Raw genomic sequence first — 13,740 nt, 5'->3', positions numbered from 1 at the left:
ATACAACCATTCCTGAAACAGAAGGACCTTGTGCTTCATCGGCTTCCAATGTCGTCAGTTTGTTTTACAACCAAGTCAAATGTAGACTACACCTCTAGTATTCAAATAAAAATGTTAAAATATAATTATACTCATGGTTACTAAACCACGGGGGGAGTGGCGAGCAATCAGTAATTCATTTTGCTTTTCGCAGGGCACAATATATTTTTAGTGACTGGTACCTAAGAAAGAGTATCAGAAACAAAAAATACTAGGATTTCAGAGGAAAGTGGGCGAGTGACGGGGTGGGGATGGGTGATGCGTAATGGTAGGCAAGCGACGTGGTTATAAAACATTTTTGTAAAAAGCACAGGACTAAAAATAACACTTTCTTTTTTAGGGAGATGACATCAAAAGTAGACATGTAAAAAAGCAATCTTGCTGGTTAGTTGGGCAAAAGAATAAGATTCTAGCTTTATTTTCTTCAAAACGAAATGTAAGCCTACACATACCAGCATGCAAATTAATGAAAGCCTTTAAATACAAAATATGCTTTGTAAAGAAAGCGTGTAAGAAAACGCCCCCGATTTTAGCCATTGTGTCACATCGTGTCGCTTTATGCAACCCTCCCATTCTCAGCCACACTTCTTAAGATTCAATGGCTGCTGTAAGCCACACCCTCCCTGCTGTGTCTGCACCCATAATATGTACTGAAGTTACTCTCGCGCTCAGGTTGTCTCACTGTGGGCGCAGTGCAGTGGCTGGACAAGAGCGTGCACTTTTTGGCCTTACCTGGATCCGGAATCAGAACATTTTTTTGACGGATTCCAAATTAGGGAAAATCCGGGCTAGTTCCAGCACTGGTAAATTAAGCACAGCAACCGTGAAAAGCCACAGTGGGCCTCACATACACACTTATTTGAAACATAACTGGGCATTTCCATACGTGTAATGCAACACTGAAAGCTTCTGAAACTCCCTTTTTTTTGGCGAGGCGGCACAACCACATCATTATAAATAATCAAAATAAACATGTTACCCGTGGTTCTTTGGGAACTACGGGCATCTTAAGTCGAGGTCCAATATCCCTGGCGTTGAGGGCTGCTCTCCCCTCCCCAATTTCATGCACATAGAAGATGTGTCTGGGCCATAAATGGTTACAGTCTCGGAGTAGGAATGCTGCCTCAGCACATCTCGGGAACAAATTCTCAAATGCTCACCGAGTCAGTATAACCTCAACTCTCGCGTGTAATCCTGACGCAGCTACAAACAAGACAAACATTTGATAAATTTCCAAATCAAGAAAAAAGGGGTCAGCTTAACTTCCGCACTGAGGTTTCCCATCCGCTGTAGCAGGAAATCCACATATGCACTTTCCAGTAGAAAGCAGATCTGAGAAATGTCTGCTTGCAATCATCATTTATTTTAGATTTGAACCTTGCTAAATAAACTCTAGTTCATGTCCACACACAGTTACAGCGATTAAGGCATTCCTTCAGTTATGGTTTATTCATCATGGCCATCATGTATAATATTGGGAAATATAATTACCATCCGGAATTTTCCAATAAGTTCCGCAAGATCGCTGGAGGCACAGAGCAGTTATAATAGCCCATGCCGATGTAGGACCGCCAGATCTCGTTATTGCTTGCAATGTCATGAAGCGTGGCGAGGATTTCATTTTCGCCTGGGGGTGGATGGGGAAAGACAGCATCATTACAGACATTCAATAAAAGCCTATAAGTGACAAAAAAAGTCGCAGCAAAAAAAAAGTCAATAAAGAACGAACCACAAGTGTGCACATCATTGCTGCCCAAAGCACCATAAAGCATAGCCATCCCCTCTGTAGTAGTGCATCATATACACAAAAGCAAGCAACATTTAAGGAATGGCGTACTTTGTATGTTAGGCCCAGCAGAAAAATCTGTGAATTTGAGACAGAGCTAGGAGAGCTAGGAGAAGTGTGTGTGGGGCAGGGGTGGGGTGTAACCCCTTGACACTTTTTCGGGGCATCTACGGCACATCTGATGGGGGCTGGGAGAGGGGGGCGGGGGAGTCTATGGACAACACTAGTGGTGATGGTGCAAACGAAGGAAACCACCAGCAACACCAGGATGCAGCAAACTCAAGATTATGAGTAGGAGCTCCACAATAGAAACTTTCAATGAAGATGGGGAAACCCGAACATATTGACTGGCCCTCAAAGAAACCCTGGTCCCATTTACTAGGATACCACTGACTTAAAGAAGACTTCTTGCACATCATTGAGGTGACACTGAATGGTATGCTCAAGCAGGATGCCTCAAGCTAAAGGCTTCCACTAGGAGGCACCAGGAAAGAAGCCAAGGCTACAAAATCACACTTTCTGTGAAACGGTTAGGAGAGAGACAAATCCAGCAAGCTGCAACAAAGGAGGGTGAACAGAGTGATGAAAATCGGTACAAGTCACGTGCCCCACAGAAAAGCAACAGATGTTCCTAGATTTCCTTAGCAAAAACAAGTGGGACGGGTATGCCCAGACGTGGGTCCTGAGTCTGCCAGGCCTAGAGACCCAAGCTACTCCTCACTGATGACGCCCAACAAGGCTGAAACATGTCTGGGGATGCTTGTGGTCTCGTGCAGAAGGGATGTGACCTAGCAGTTCGGGTTGGACTGCCCCTTATGGGGTAGAACCAAGCCTGATTTGCATATGGTTTTTCCCCTTCTGTAATGGCTTGGCAGGCTGAAAAACGATGGTCTGGAGGGTTGCCCAGAGCTTTGCCCGTGGTTATGATTAATTCAAAACCTTCCAGCCATCACCTTTCTGTTTTGCCTAGATTTCCTTAAACATTGGCCGCAAGATCAGCCCCTAGAAAGCTCAAACTATGGCTAAAGCATGTGCTTTCAATGCACAACTGTGTAGGGCCGAATCCGCGAAATCAACATGTGCAAAAGCAACAATGCTCCCTCTTCGCCCACCAAAAAGGTTCAGTGCAACTAATTGACGGACGTTTCAGAGGTCAGGGATGGGACCAGGATAGCCAGCAGGCACCACGCAGAGACCCAGAGCCTGCAGATCACCTCCTTAGTGTAAGACTGCCAGCCGGTGCCACCAGTCGGTCACAATGGAGGCAGTGGATTTCTCCATTCCCGATCACATGCAGCCCACTGCCCTCAGTTACATAGCCACGGAAGACCTGTACACCGGTTCTTTTCTGGCTCCCATCGGAGGAGTGCTGCATAAAACAAAGAAAATCAGCATCCACTGAAAATACTGCCAGCAAAAATGTAGTCTGAAAAAATATGTAGTGAAAAAAAGTTGCCAAGCAAAAAGTAGTAAAAAAAATAAATATGCAGCTGGAAAGTAGCCACAAATTTAGTTCTGCTTAAGAAGGGTTTTGCTCTTTGTCTTATCAGGGGTTTAATTTGGCTCCAGCCTCGCACAAAGGCTCCCAGGGTCATTACAAAACTTGCACACGTTCAAACAGAATACATTTATGTGGGAAAGCCATTTCAGACCACTTGCTCCTTCAAAAGACAATCTGTAAGAGAGCATCCCTACACGGTTGCAAGGCTGGCTGGGTCCAGACTAACCCACAGAAACTGCACGCTGACATAAGGCTCTGATATATTGGTACCACACACTTTGAAATTGCTTTTGTTGCACTGTTCCACATCTAGAGGGTGCCACTGAGACAATACTGTAATTTGTTCTGCCTGTCCCACACTTATAAATTGTTCATGTCCGCCAGATTTGCTCCTAGAAAGTGCACATTGAGTTAAGACTGATTTATTGATCCCACATTCTGAGAAAATAGCTCTCGTTAGTCTGATTCACATCCTGAAAATTCCCTCTGCGACAGTACTGTAATTTTATTCACCTGTACCTCCCGCTTACAAAATTATTCCTGTTAGCTTGATCCGCATCGCAAGTCCCACCGAGATAGTTCTGCAATATATTCACCTGTCCCGTCCACTTAGAGCCTTTTCTTGCTAACCCGTTTCTCATCCAGAAGATACCCACCGAGTTATAGCTGTACTTCACTCACCTGCCCCAGCCACACTACAACTTGTTCTTGCTGCATTAATGCACATGTAGAAAGAGCACACTGATCTTCTGTGATTTGTTGCCTCTGCCACGCAATTAGAATTCGTTCCAGTTAGATCGATTCTGCTAGAATCATTCCTGTTACATCCACTATGACCTTCCTGTTAGACTATCTCACACTGCGATAGTTACCCCACATAGAAAGTTCCCACCAAGATAGCATTAGGACCTTCTTGCCAGCACCACTTACCAGGAATTGTTCTTGCTCGTCCAATTCACTTCCTGAAGGTGCCCACCGTGATATTACTGTGATCCATCACCTGTGCCACTCTCCTAGACACTGTTCTTGTTTAGATCAAATCTCACCTAGTAAACTAGTAGAATGCTACTTTGTTGCTCACCTTGAAAGTGCCCCCTCAGATAGCACGGATTTGCTTGCTCTCACTCACTCTGAAGATACTGTGATTTATTTTCCTGTCCCACACTCTTCGGATTTGTTCTTGTTCCATCAAATCACACCTAGAGAGCCAATAGAAATCTACTCTCGTTCTCCCCTTGAAAATTACCCCGAGTTAGCACTGGGATATACTTGCATAATCTACAGAATTAAATTGCTCACTCATTCGACTTGCATCCAGAAAGTGCCACCTGAGATAATACCGCAATTTACTTGCCTATGTTTCAGGTGCTGCTACTTCATCTAGACTTCCACCCTACTGCTAACCCCCTTCGCCCTCTACCACTGCCCTAGTGTTCAGAACCTTGACAGGTTCCACGTCCAAGGCCTCCACATCTACTACCGCCATTTCACCAATCTCTAGGTATCCAGAAACTGGTCCCGGGATGGATACCCCCCGCTCCAACCAGACCTGATCCCCAGCCTCACCTCAATAAACCCCCACCCCCCACACCAAAATATCTCACCCCTCACAGTGCATGGCACGTGCTCTTGCACCCACCTTCATGACCCCCCTCTTTATTCTCCCCTGATAACATGCCACAACCCCTCCCCCATACATTTTCACACCCTGACGCCACCCACCATCCTACCATCACCACGCGTCCAACTGTAAAATTAGAGCACTCTAGCACGCCAAACACCTCCCTGCTGAAGCGCATATTCCCCCCATCCCCCTCCCCACCCAAACACACAGACTTTCACCCTGCCCCAGTCATCCATTCAGACCACCCCGATACCCCCCCGCCCATACTCCACGCCCTTACTCCCAAGCCAGGTGAGCCCCCTGGCGCTCCCAACAGCGCAAATCCACCTCCTCCATCCTCACGCCCTTCGAGGAACTCCCCCTCCCTCCCTGCCGACCTCCATTGCCGCCCAGCCCCTCCCCTGTACCCCGACGAGAAACTCTCCACCCTCTGGACCAACCTCTGACAAACCCCTTCCTCCCCCTCAACTCCTACTCGACCCCCACCAACAACCACCCCTCCACATCATTTTCCCCCTCTCTGAAAGCAGCGCACCTCGCCCTTGCTAGAACAGTAGTTTCTTCTCCCTCGCCATCTAACCCTCCCACCCTCTCCAACACAGCACCAAAACCCTTGAAATGCAGAAAACCTGACGGGTCCTCTCACTTGACCCTCTACTCCTCACCACTTGTGCTTCAACCAAACCTCCCACTCTCTCCCTCCCCTAACCCCACGCCACACCTCTCCCAGTTTCCACGCCCTCTCTCGACTCCTCACACTGTACACCAGATTCCCCCAGCCCTCCAGACTGACTCCAAAATCTACCTGCCTAAACCCCCACTCACCAACTGATCCACTCACCACCCTCCCATCCCCCGTGACACCCCCAGCTTCTGACAAAGCTCCGCCCACCTGCTCTTCCCGACCCCCCCAATCGATGTAATTGTCACTCAAAATTCACAAGCACCCTGCCGCTCCTGTACCCCACCTCAACCCCTCTCAAACACCCTCCATGCCCCACCCTCACCCACCTCCCTACCAAGCTCCCATGCTTCTCATGCTCCCACACAGATAACCTCCACGAAGACCACATCCCCTCAGGAAGTCACCTGCAACCTTTTTAATGCCCACTCCGTAGCTAGAAAGTATCTTTGACCTCCTATCCTCTGACAAGCACAACCTCATCTTTAGCAACAAAACCTGGTTCTCCAATGATTTTTCCCCAGTTGCACATGAAGCCTCCCCCACCCCGGCTAATTCCTCATCGCACACAATAGTGGCAGTCCTTTTCAATACGCTTTTCTACGTCTCACTCATCCAATCCCAGACATGCATTCCCTCCTGTGAATTCCTTCTAGTTAAACTCTCCCTACCACCAAATTTCTCCCACAGCCTTCTACTCCTCTACAGACCCCCTGGTTACGACAGACATTTCACCAACATCATCTGTGATTCAATAGCTAACATTCAAATAAATCACCCCTCTCTTGCGCTCCTAGGAGACTTCAATATCTGGTTTGATATTCCCAACAACCCCATGACCCATCCACTGGTCGACAGTCTTGTTGCGCTCAACCTCTCCCATCACACGACTGGCCCAATCCACTCTCGGGGTTTTAGGGGGGTACACCCTTGATGCAATTTTCAGCTCCCATGACCTGGTTTATATATCCGGTCTCAAATCACTCATCTGGACCAACCACTATGCCATCCCTTTTTCTAGCCACACCCCCACCCCTCCTCCTAAAACTCCACCAGTCCTCCCTCCCACCCCCGGGATCTCAAATGCTGGAACAAAGTCAAGATCCTTCCTGACCTAGCAGAAGCCCTACTTCTTTGTCGCCCTGCAACGCTCCCCCCGATGGAGCCTTAACCATCGACTCTTGGCTTAATGACTCACCAATTCCTCTGACCCCTCCCCCCGCACCCTCATGCAATGGACCATCCTCCAAATGGTTCACGCCCCTCCTGAGGAACGCCAAAAAACAAAATAATTCTCTTGAACGCAACTGGCGAGCATCTAAAACCGATCACAGCAGATCCATGTTCGCCCTGCACCACCGTAACTACAAATCTGAAATCCGAAAGGTCAAAAAAGCCCATTACAATTACATCTCAACTGTGGCAACCGCAGCAAAGAATACCACATGATGATATCAGAATTCGTCAAACCCACTTGCAACTCTACCCAATCCACACCATCCCAAACACTCTGCGACTCCCTCTCCCTACACCACCGTTCTTGACACGACGAGATCCCTTGACACCAAACTGTCCTTCCTCTCCAACCTCCAACTCCCCCTGATCCCACTCGCCCGATGCCCAATTCCCCTACCTTCGACTCCATCAAACCCATCTCCAGAAACTAGTTCCTTCACCTACTATCTGCCATCAAACTGTCCGGGTCACCCCTCGACCCCTGCCCTGCTTCTGTCCTGAAAGATATATTCTCATCTACATGCGCAGGAGAACATGCAACATCCATACTAAAGGACACCTTCACCTCGGCATCCCTCGACATGCATGCCCCCAAAAACTACAGGCCAATCTCCAACACCAAATTTCTTGCAAAACTCATTAACCGAACAGCATACTCCCAGCGCAACACCTTTGTAGAATCCAACGGTCTCCTCAACCCCGCACAATCAGACTTCAGACCGCAACATTGAACAGAAACCACTCTGACCTCAATCTGGGATGATCTGAAGGTCACTGCAGACTCTGAAGGATGCGCTGCACTAATTCGCCTCCATTTCTCTTCAGCCTTTGACACAGTTAACCACTTAACCCCCCTTGACCGCTTCCACTCCCTAGGAATCTGTGGCACTGTTCTTAAGTGGATCGCCTCCTTCCTCAGTAACAGGAAACAAATAATCCTCCTCGTCCCTTTTGACTCAGCTGTTCGCTCGTGAACACTGGAGTACCGCAAGGCGCATACCTATCTGTTCTCCTGTTCAACCTCTACATGACCACCCTTCCTGGAATTATCCGCATGCACAACATATCGTGCAACAACTACGCCGACGATAATCAAATCATTTTAAGAATCCCGAAATCAGGCACCGACCCCCCACCCAGACCTTAAAGCCCGTCTCTGCAATATTGATCGATGGAGGACATTAAACCACCTCCTCTTGAACCCTGATAAAACTGAAACCACGGCTTGAGGCACTACTGCCCTTCTACCTCATCCGTTCCCATGGCCCCAGTCCCTTGGCCCTCCCCCCTCAGACAGTAAAAAACCTAGGCTGCACTATGGACTCAGGCCTAACCCTCTCCAGTCAGATCAACGTGTCAAAATGCTGTCACTACCACTCAAACTTCTCATACACATCTTTCCCTTCCTCTCCTTCCCGAACAGACTTGCTGCAGTTCTGTCTATTGTGATCGAGGCTGGACTATGCCAATTCCCTATAACTAGGAGCCCCGGCATACCAACTCAAAAAACGCCAAAGAGACCAAAACGCCGTGGGTCCTAGAGACATCTCACCAGCTCCCCGAACCCTCCAATGGGTCCCTGTCGGACAAAGGGCCCCCTTTAACACCCTAAGCATCACTTATCGAGCAGTGCACAAGACTGGCCCATTATACCTACAAGACAACATAAAACCATACCTCGCATTCGCACCCTAAGATCAAGCACTGCCCTCCTCCTAGTAATTCCTGCCTTCTCAACCTTGGCCCCAACTCTGTGGACCTTGCTTCCCCCACATAGTCGACACACCCAAAACTATATGACGTTCCACAAAGCCCTAAAGACGTGGCTCTTTCCATAATACCAACCACGACCATCTGAAGCGACTGAAGCCTAGCATCCAATGACTAGTAGCTCAATGAGTTCCAGAGCAATGTTACCACCGAATACGCTTAACTCACAAGCGACCCACACCAAAATATTGTTCTCCTTAGATCATAACGCCACACAAACACTACCCTGTGCAGATCACTATGCTTACTCTCTACTCACACAATTAAAGTGCAGCTACACCCCTCTATCAATTCGGCCTAGCTGTTCACATACAAATTCTACCCCATTGACCCCTCATCATTCTAATAAAACGCAGCTATACCCCATGACAAACCTGCTCGCATAAGCGTCCTTCAGGCCCAACACAGCCAGGACCCAGTCTGGATCTCCACCGGCCAGACTGCACACATTCAACGGACATCAAAACCAACACCTAATGCTAGAAAGCAGCTACCATCCGGCAATTACATCAGCTGCACACATAACTGGTGCACCCACAAACCCTACGACACCATCTCCATTTCTGACCCGAACTACAGTTCGCGAGGGCATTCAACCTACCAGCGCTTTGAGGTCATACCAATGATATATAGAGTGCTATACAAATGCCAAATAACATAAGGAGGCAGGCCGAAATGCAAGGTCTGTGCTTATTATGCCAGGTTCCAAATTAACCAAGACAGTCAGGGCGCTAGAGGGTAATAACAGTTTCTTCAGGAAGTTGTTTTTCCTTCTAACCATCGTCTCAACATCTTCAAATCCCCATAACTCTGAACCTTAAAGGGTGGCTGAAATCACCTGCTTTTGATAGAAGAGTTCCAATGCAGGCAATATTACACAACTCCCACGACAGGTACAAGAAGGATAAAATGGCCACGCTAAATGTATTGTACGTAACAGCAGTCCTATTTATCTGAAGATCCCATCCTAGTCTCGCCTGAAAGGTTCGACTATCAAAGTGAGTTATCAAATTGTTCGATTAGAGTATCGTCAATCATTATTGGAAGGGAGATGTTCTTCCCAAATTTTGGCTCCAACCATCGTCTTGGATTTTGCAACGTTTATTTGGTTACCCATCTCCATTGATTTCCTTAAAAAAAGGGATTCCTTCAGGCCCTGCAGTGTTGTCGCCATTCGAACTGCATCATCCAAATTGAATAATGCTGGGAACTTAGTTGTAGACATATTGGTGCAGTCTCCCAGCACTCTATTAATAACTCATCTATTTCCTGTGTATAGAGTAGGACTAAACAGGGCCCCGGGGTGCTGCCCTGCCTAACACCCAGAGCCACCTCAAATAATGATGTTTGATTGGGACCCCTATTGTAGCGTACACAAGATTATGGTATTCAAGTACAGTAATGCTATGATACTGATCAGATACTCTGGGACTTTGTTCTTGCCAGCACCTGCAATAACTGCTCACCGAGCACAAAAACGAATGCAGTCCTAAGGTCCACAAACAGTACATACAGGCACATTTCCAGTAGGACTGTATTTTTGAATAAGAAAAAACAGAACACTGATCCACTGTTGCACAGCCCTTTTGGAACTGTGCTTTATGTACACTGATCACCCTTTTTTTTTATCAACCCACAATTGGAGAGGTTTCAAAATGATCTTTCCAAACAACTTCCCAGCCCCCGTCTAGTAGAGAGATCGGTCTGAAGTTGGCCGGACTATCCCTTCCGCCCTTCTTGTATACTAGGAGGATTACTACATTGTGCCAAGAGTCTGGAATCCTGCCCAAATGCAGAATTTTATTAAATACCTTGCACAGTATAGGGGCCCAGATGGATATCTCATCCTTAGAGATCAGACGGGATTAAGTCAGGGCCAGCCGCATTACCATTTTTTTTTTGTAGAAACAAATGTGTCCTCCACCTCCTAAAGTGATAAGTGGACTGTTAATGCTGGTTATACAGAAGGTGGCAAAGGGACGAATTAGAGAAGGGTCTGCAGCATACAGATCACAGAAGTGGGCCCTCCATCTATCCCCCTCCCCCAATGATGTAGGCATGTTGGGGATCCCCTTGTGGTCAATCTGCAACCAATTTCCAAAACGAGAGGTCGTCCCTTAAATAGTGGGCTCTATGAAGGCCCTACCATTTCCCTTTTAGGTATTCAGTATTTTTGAGGTAAATTAGGTTTTTGTATTGGTTCTCAAGAAATAGAGCTTTGGTCCGTCATCCCTTTTGGGTCCCTTATGCACCTTTCTGCATCTTTTTGCTGCTCTACAAAACCCATCAAACCATGCCCCCATCTTAATAGGTTTACGTTTAAGCCTTGACACAGGTGACGAAACATGCAGCAGAACGTTTACATTTTCAAATTCAGCCAAGACCGAGGCAGACTCCCTCTACATTGCAGATCTCCTTGATGTTGGCTGAAATCTAAGCATACTTTGTCTGCTTCGACTCGGATGTAGAGACCCCAGCCAATTTCAGCGTACAAACAGGGTATGTGCCCCCCCCCCCCACCCCACGTGGTGGGTGCCCTGTGTAAGAACCTCCCGTCCCAGCCCAAGAAAATACCACCTTAAATAGATGGCTAGCGGGCAATGGTCGCTTTCGGACCCATAAAAATTCACGTACCCGTGCCCAAGAAAGTGCACAGATTAGAATGTAATCAATTAAGGTGCTGCCCTTAAGCCCATAAAGTCTTCTTGGCAGGTTGATCAGTGTCAAACCTGCCATTACAGGGTCTTAGTTTGAGGTTATAGAAGAGGTTTGGGCTGCTAAAGGATATATGTTAGTGTTCAGGTCACCACCAGGTCAGGAAAATCCCAGGCATGATCTTGATCGGCCCACAGACCTTCAAGCTGGGCGATTGGTATTGTAGCTTAAAGTCTCCCACCATCACTATATGAGGAATGTTGTGACCCTGCAAAATCATTGCCAGCTAATGCTATTTAAAGGCTTTCCATGCAGGCCATTCCATTCAGACCAGAGGGTCTGTTATAAACATAGATTAACCATAGAGGCTCTACGGCAATTAATGATAATCAGTCTTTAGACGTTCTTATGGTTATCAACTATCTTCCCCTTCCACCCCAGAGAAGACTCAATCCAGACCAGTAGACAACCCCCCACGCCAGTGGTCTGCCCTTCAAGCCCTTGGTGGCCGGGATACAAAAAGACTGGTATACATGTTACATGACGGGCTCCAAGCCCTAGTTCTCCTGCAAGGTAATTATGTTACAACCATTGATAAATCTGGACCACACAAAGTCTTACAGTCGCCCGTTCACCGCTGCTATGTTCCAGGAGAGCAACCTACAGGTACAGTACCAGGAGGCCGGGAGGTACAGTCTTGGCTAATCACATAGACCACCCTGGCGACAGTTAGCTTTAGCGATTGCTGGCTGATGCCGATCGGCTGCCATATATGAGCAGAGCAGAAGTAAAGCCTCACTTTTAGACAAAATTAGGTAGAGAAGCGGATTTTATTGCCTCGCCTTGAAAATAGGGAAGCCTCGAAGGAGATAACACTGTCAACGAGGGTATCAGCGAGGTTATCATCAGTGTCATAACACACAATTTGATGTCCGGACCTCCAGACACCACTCCAGAAGTAGGCCAGCTCTTCAGTGACTGGTACCATGCAGCGCGCAGCCGACCCAGAGTCTTCAAACACAAGCACAGACTTCAAAACAGACACGGACGCCTGGCACTGGGGTACCACTGGGCTATCGCTCAGACAGCTCACTCACAGTGAGCTTGCTTGAGGAAAGGACCTAATGGACGTCAAACATCAAGCCGCACCAAGATTGCTGCACACTATTGCACAGCCACTTCTGCCAGAAAAATAATAAGACTTTTAATGAAACTTAGTACCCGGCAAGGGTCAACCAGAATGTAATAACCATTCTGATTGGCCCTCGCCAGGGATTTACCCGGCCAGGATTCCACTCCTTTTTTCCACAGGGGGGGGAGGGGGGCAGCCCCTCAGCCAATGAGGAGACTCGAAGCGGGGCCATCCCCGCTCCGAGCCTCCACAAGGCTTGAGGCCGCCATCGTCCCCCACCGGGGAATCAGGTACTTTTTTTTCCCCTACCCTGCACACAATACCCTCCCAACCCCGCTTTAGTACCCAGCGCGTCCCCTCCCGGTGGCCGCCATGGGGAGGGAAAACATACTCTGTTTTCCCTTCCCGGCGGCCATTTCCTTTGACTTTTACATTTTTTTTTTCTATTCCGAAACACTGCATCGTTTCAGAAGAGAAAAAAATGCCATTAGTACCCCGGTCTGGCGGGTCGTGGTACTAATAGCTATAAACCCCTTGCCGCAGGGGCATAAACAAGTTAGGTAATGCCCCGGGGCATTCGTTAAGGCCCAAGCGAACTATGGGCCCCGAGGCATTACCTGACTCAGTAATGCCCCTGCGGAACAAAACAGCCACCAAACAAGAGGGCGATAAAAAAAAGGGGGGGAAAGCACTCCAGGACAGCTTCTTCAATCAAAGGTCCACATAATATTAGTATCACCAATCAACACGAGCCTCCCTCCCTCCCTCCAGCCCACCCTCCATCCGTTCATGCAGCGATCATCACGGTCCCTGGTTGTCAAGATCCAGTCTCTTCCCATCTCCCCCATATTTTAGATGCTTTGGTCGGACATCCTCTTGCGCCATAGACCCGGTGTTCCATCATGGCACATGAGTCCATATCGAGTATCCATTGTTCCAGTGGTCGGGGGGGGGGGGGGGAAGGGGGGGAGGGGTCTCGCACTTTGTTAAAGTCTGATTCGTTTGGCACAACCAGGATTAGGACCCTCTGGTATAGTTCAATAGGACAAGTGAATGCCCTGGACAGTTCCGTACAACAAGCATTCCAGTAGGCGCGGATCCGGGGACAAGACCACAGGATATGATAGAAGGTGACTTCTTCCTCTCCACAACTCTCCACAACGGAGACAGTTCGGATTCGTTGCCCTCTTCCAGCATATAAAATGGTTCAAGGATAGTACACTATGCAGGATTTTGAGTTGCACCAAACTTCGTCTAGAGGAGCTGGCCACCTACTGCGGGTGCATAAGACCTAGATCCAGTCCTCTGGGTCTCA

General features: G+C 48.0%; 1 protein-coding gene across 1 annotated transcript in view; it reads right to left on the bottom strand.

Annotated features, from left to right (window-relative positions):
* The window catches only part of GLDC (glycine decarboxylase), a 472,733-nt gene that overhangs the window by 344,978 nt on the left and 114,015 nt on the right, over nt 1-13,740 (bottom strand). Inside the window, exon 3 of the mRNA XM_069625925.1 lies at nt 1,531-1,666. Coding sequence (XP_069482026.1) covers nt 1,531-1,666 — 136 coding nt within the window. The remainder of the gene's footprint in view (nt 1-1,530; nt 1,667-13,740) is intronic.

The sequence above is a fragment of the Ambystoma mexicanum genome, chromosome 6p, assembly GCF_040938575.1.
Source record: "Ambystoma mexicanum isolate Mex_15411 chromosome 6p, UKY_AmexF1_1, whole genome shotgun sequence".
Taxonomy (NCBI): domain Eukaryota; kingdom Metazoa; phylum Chordata; class Amphibia; order Caudata; family Ambystomatidae; genus Ambystoma; species Ambystoma mexicanum.
Note: the sequence above shows the minus strand (reverse complement) of the source record. Positions and strands in the feature narration are given on the sequence as shown.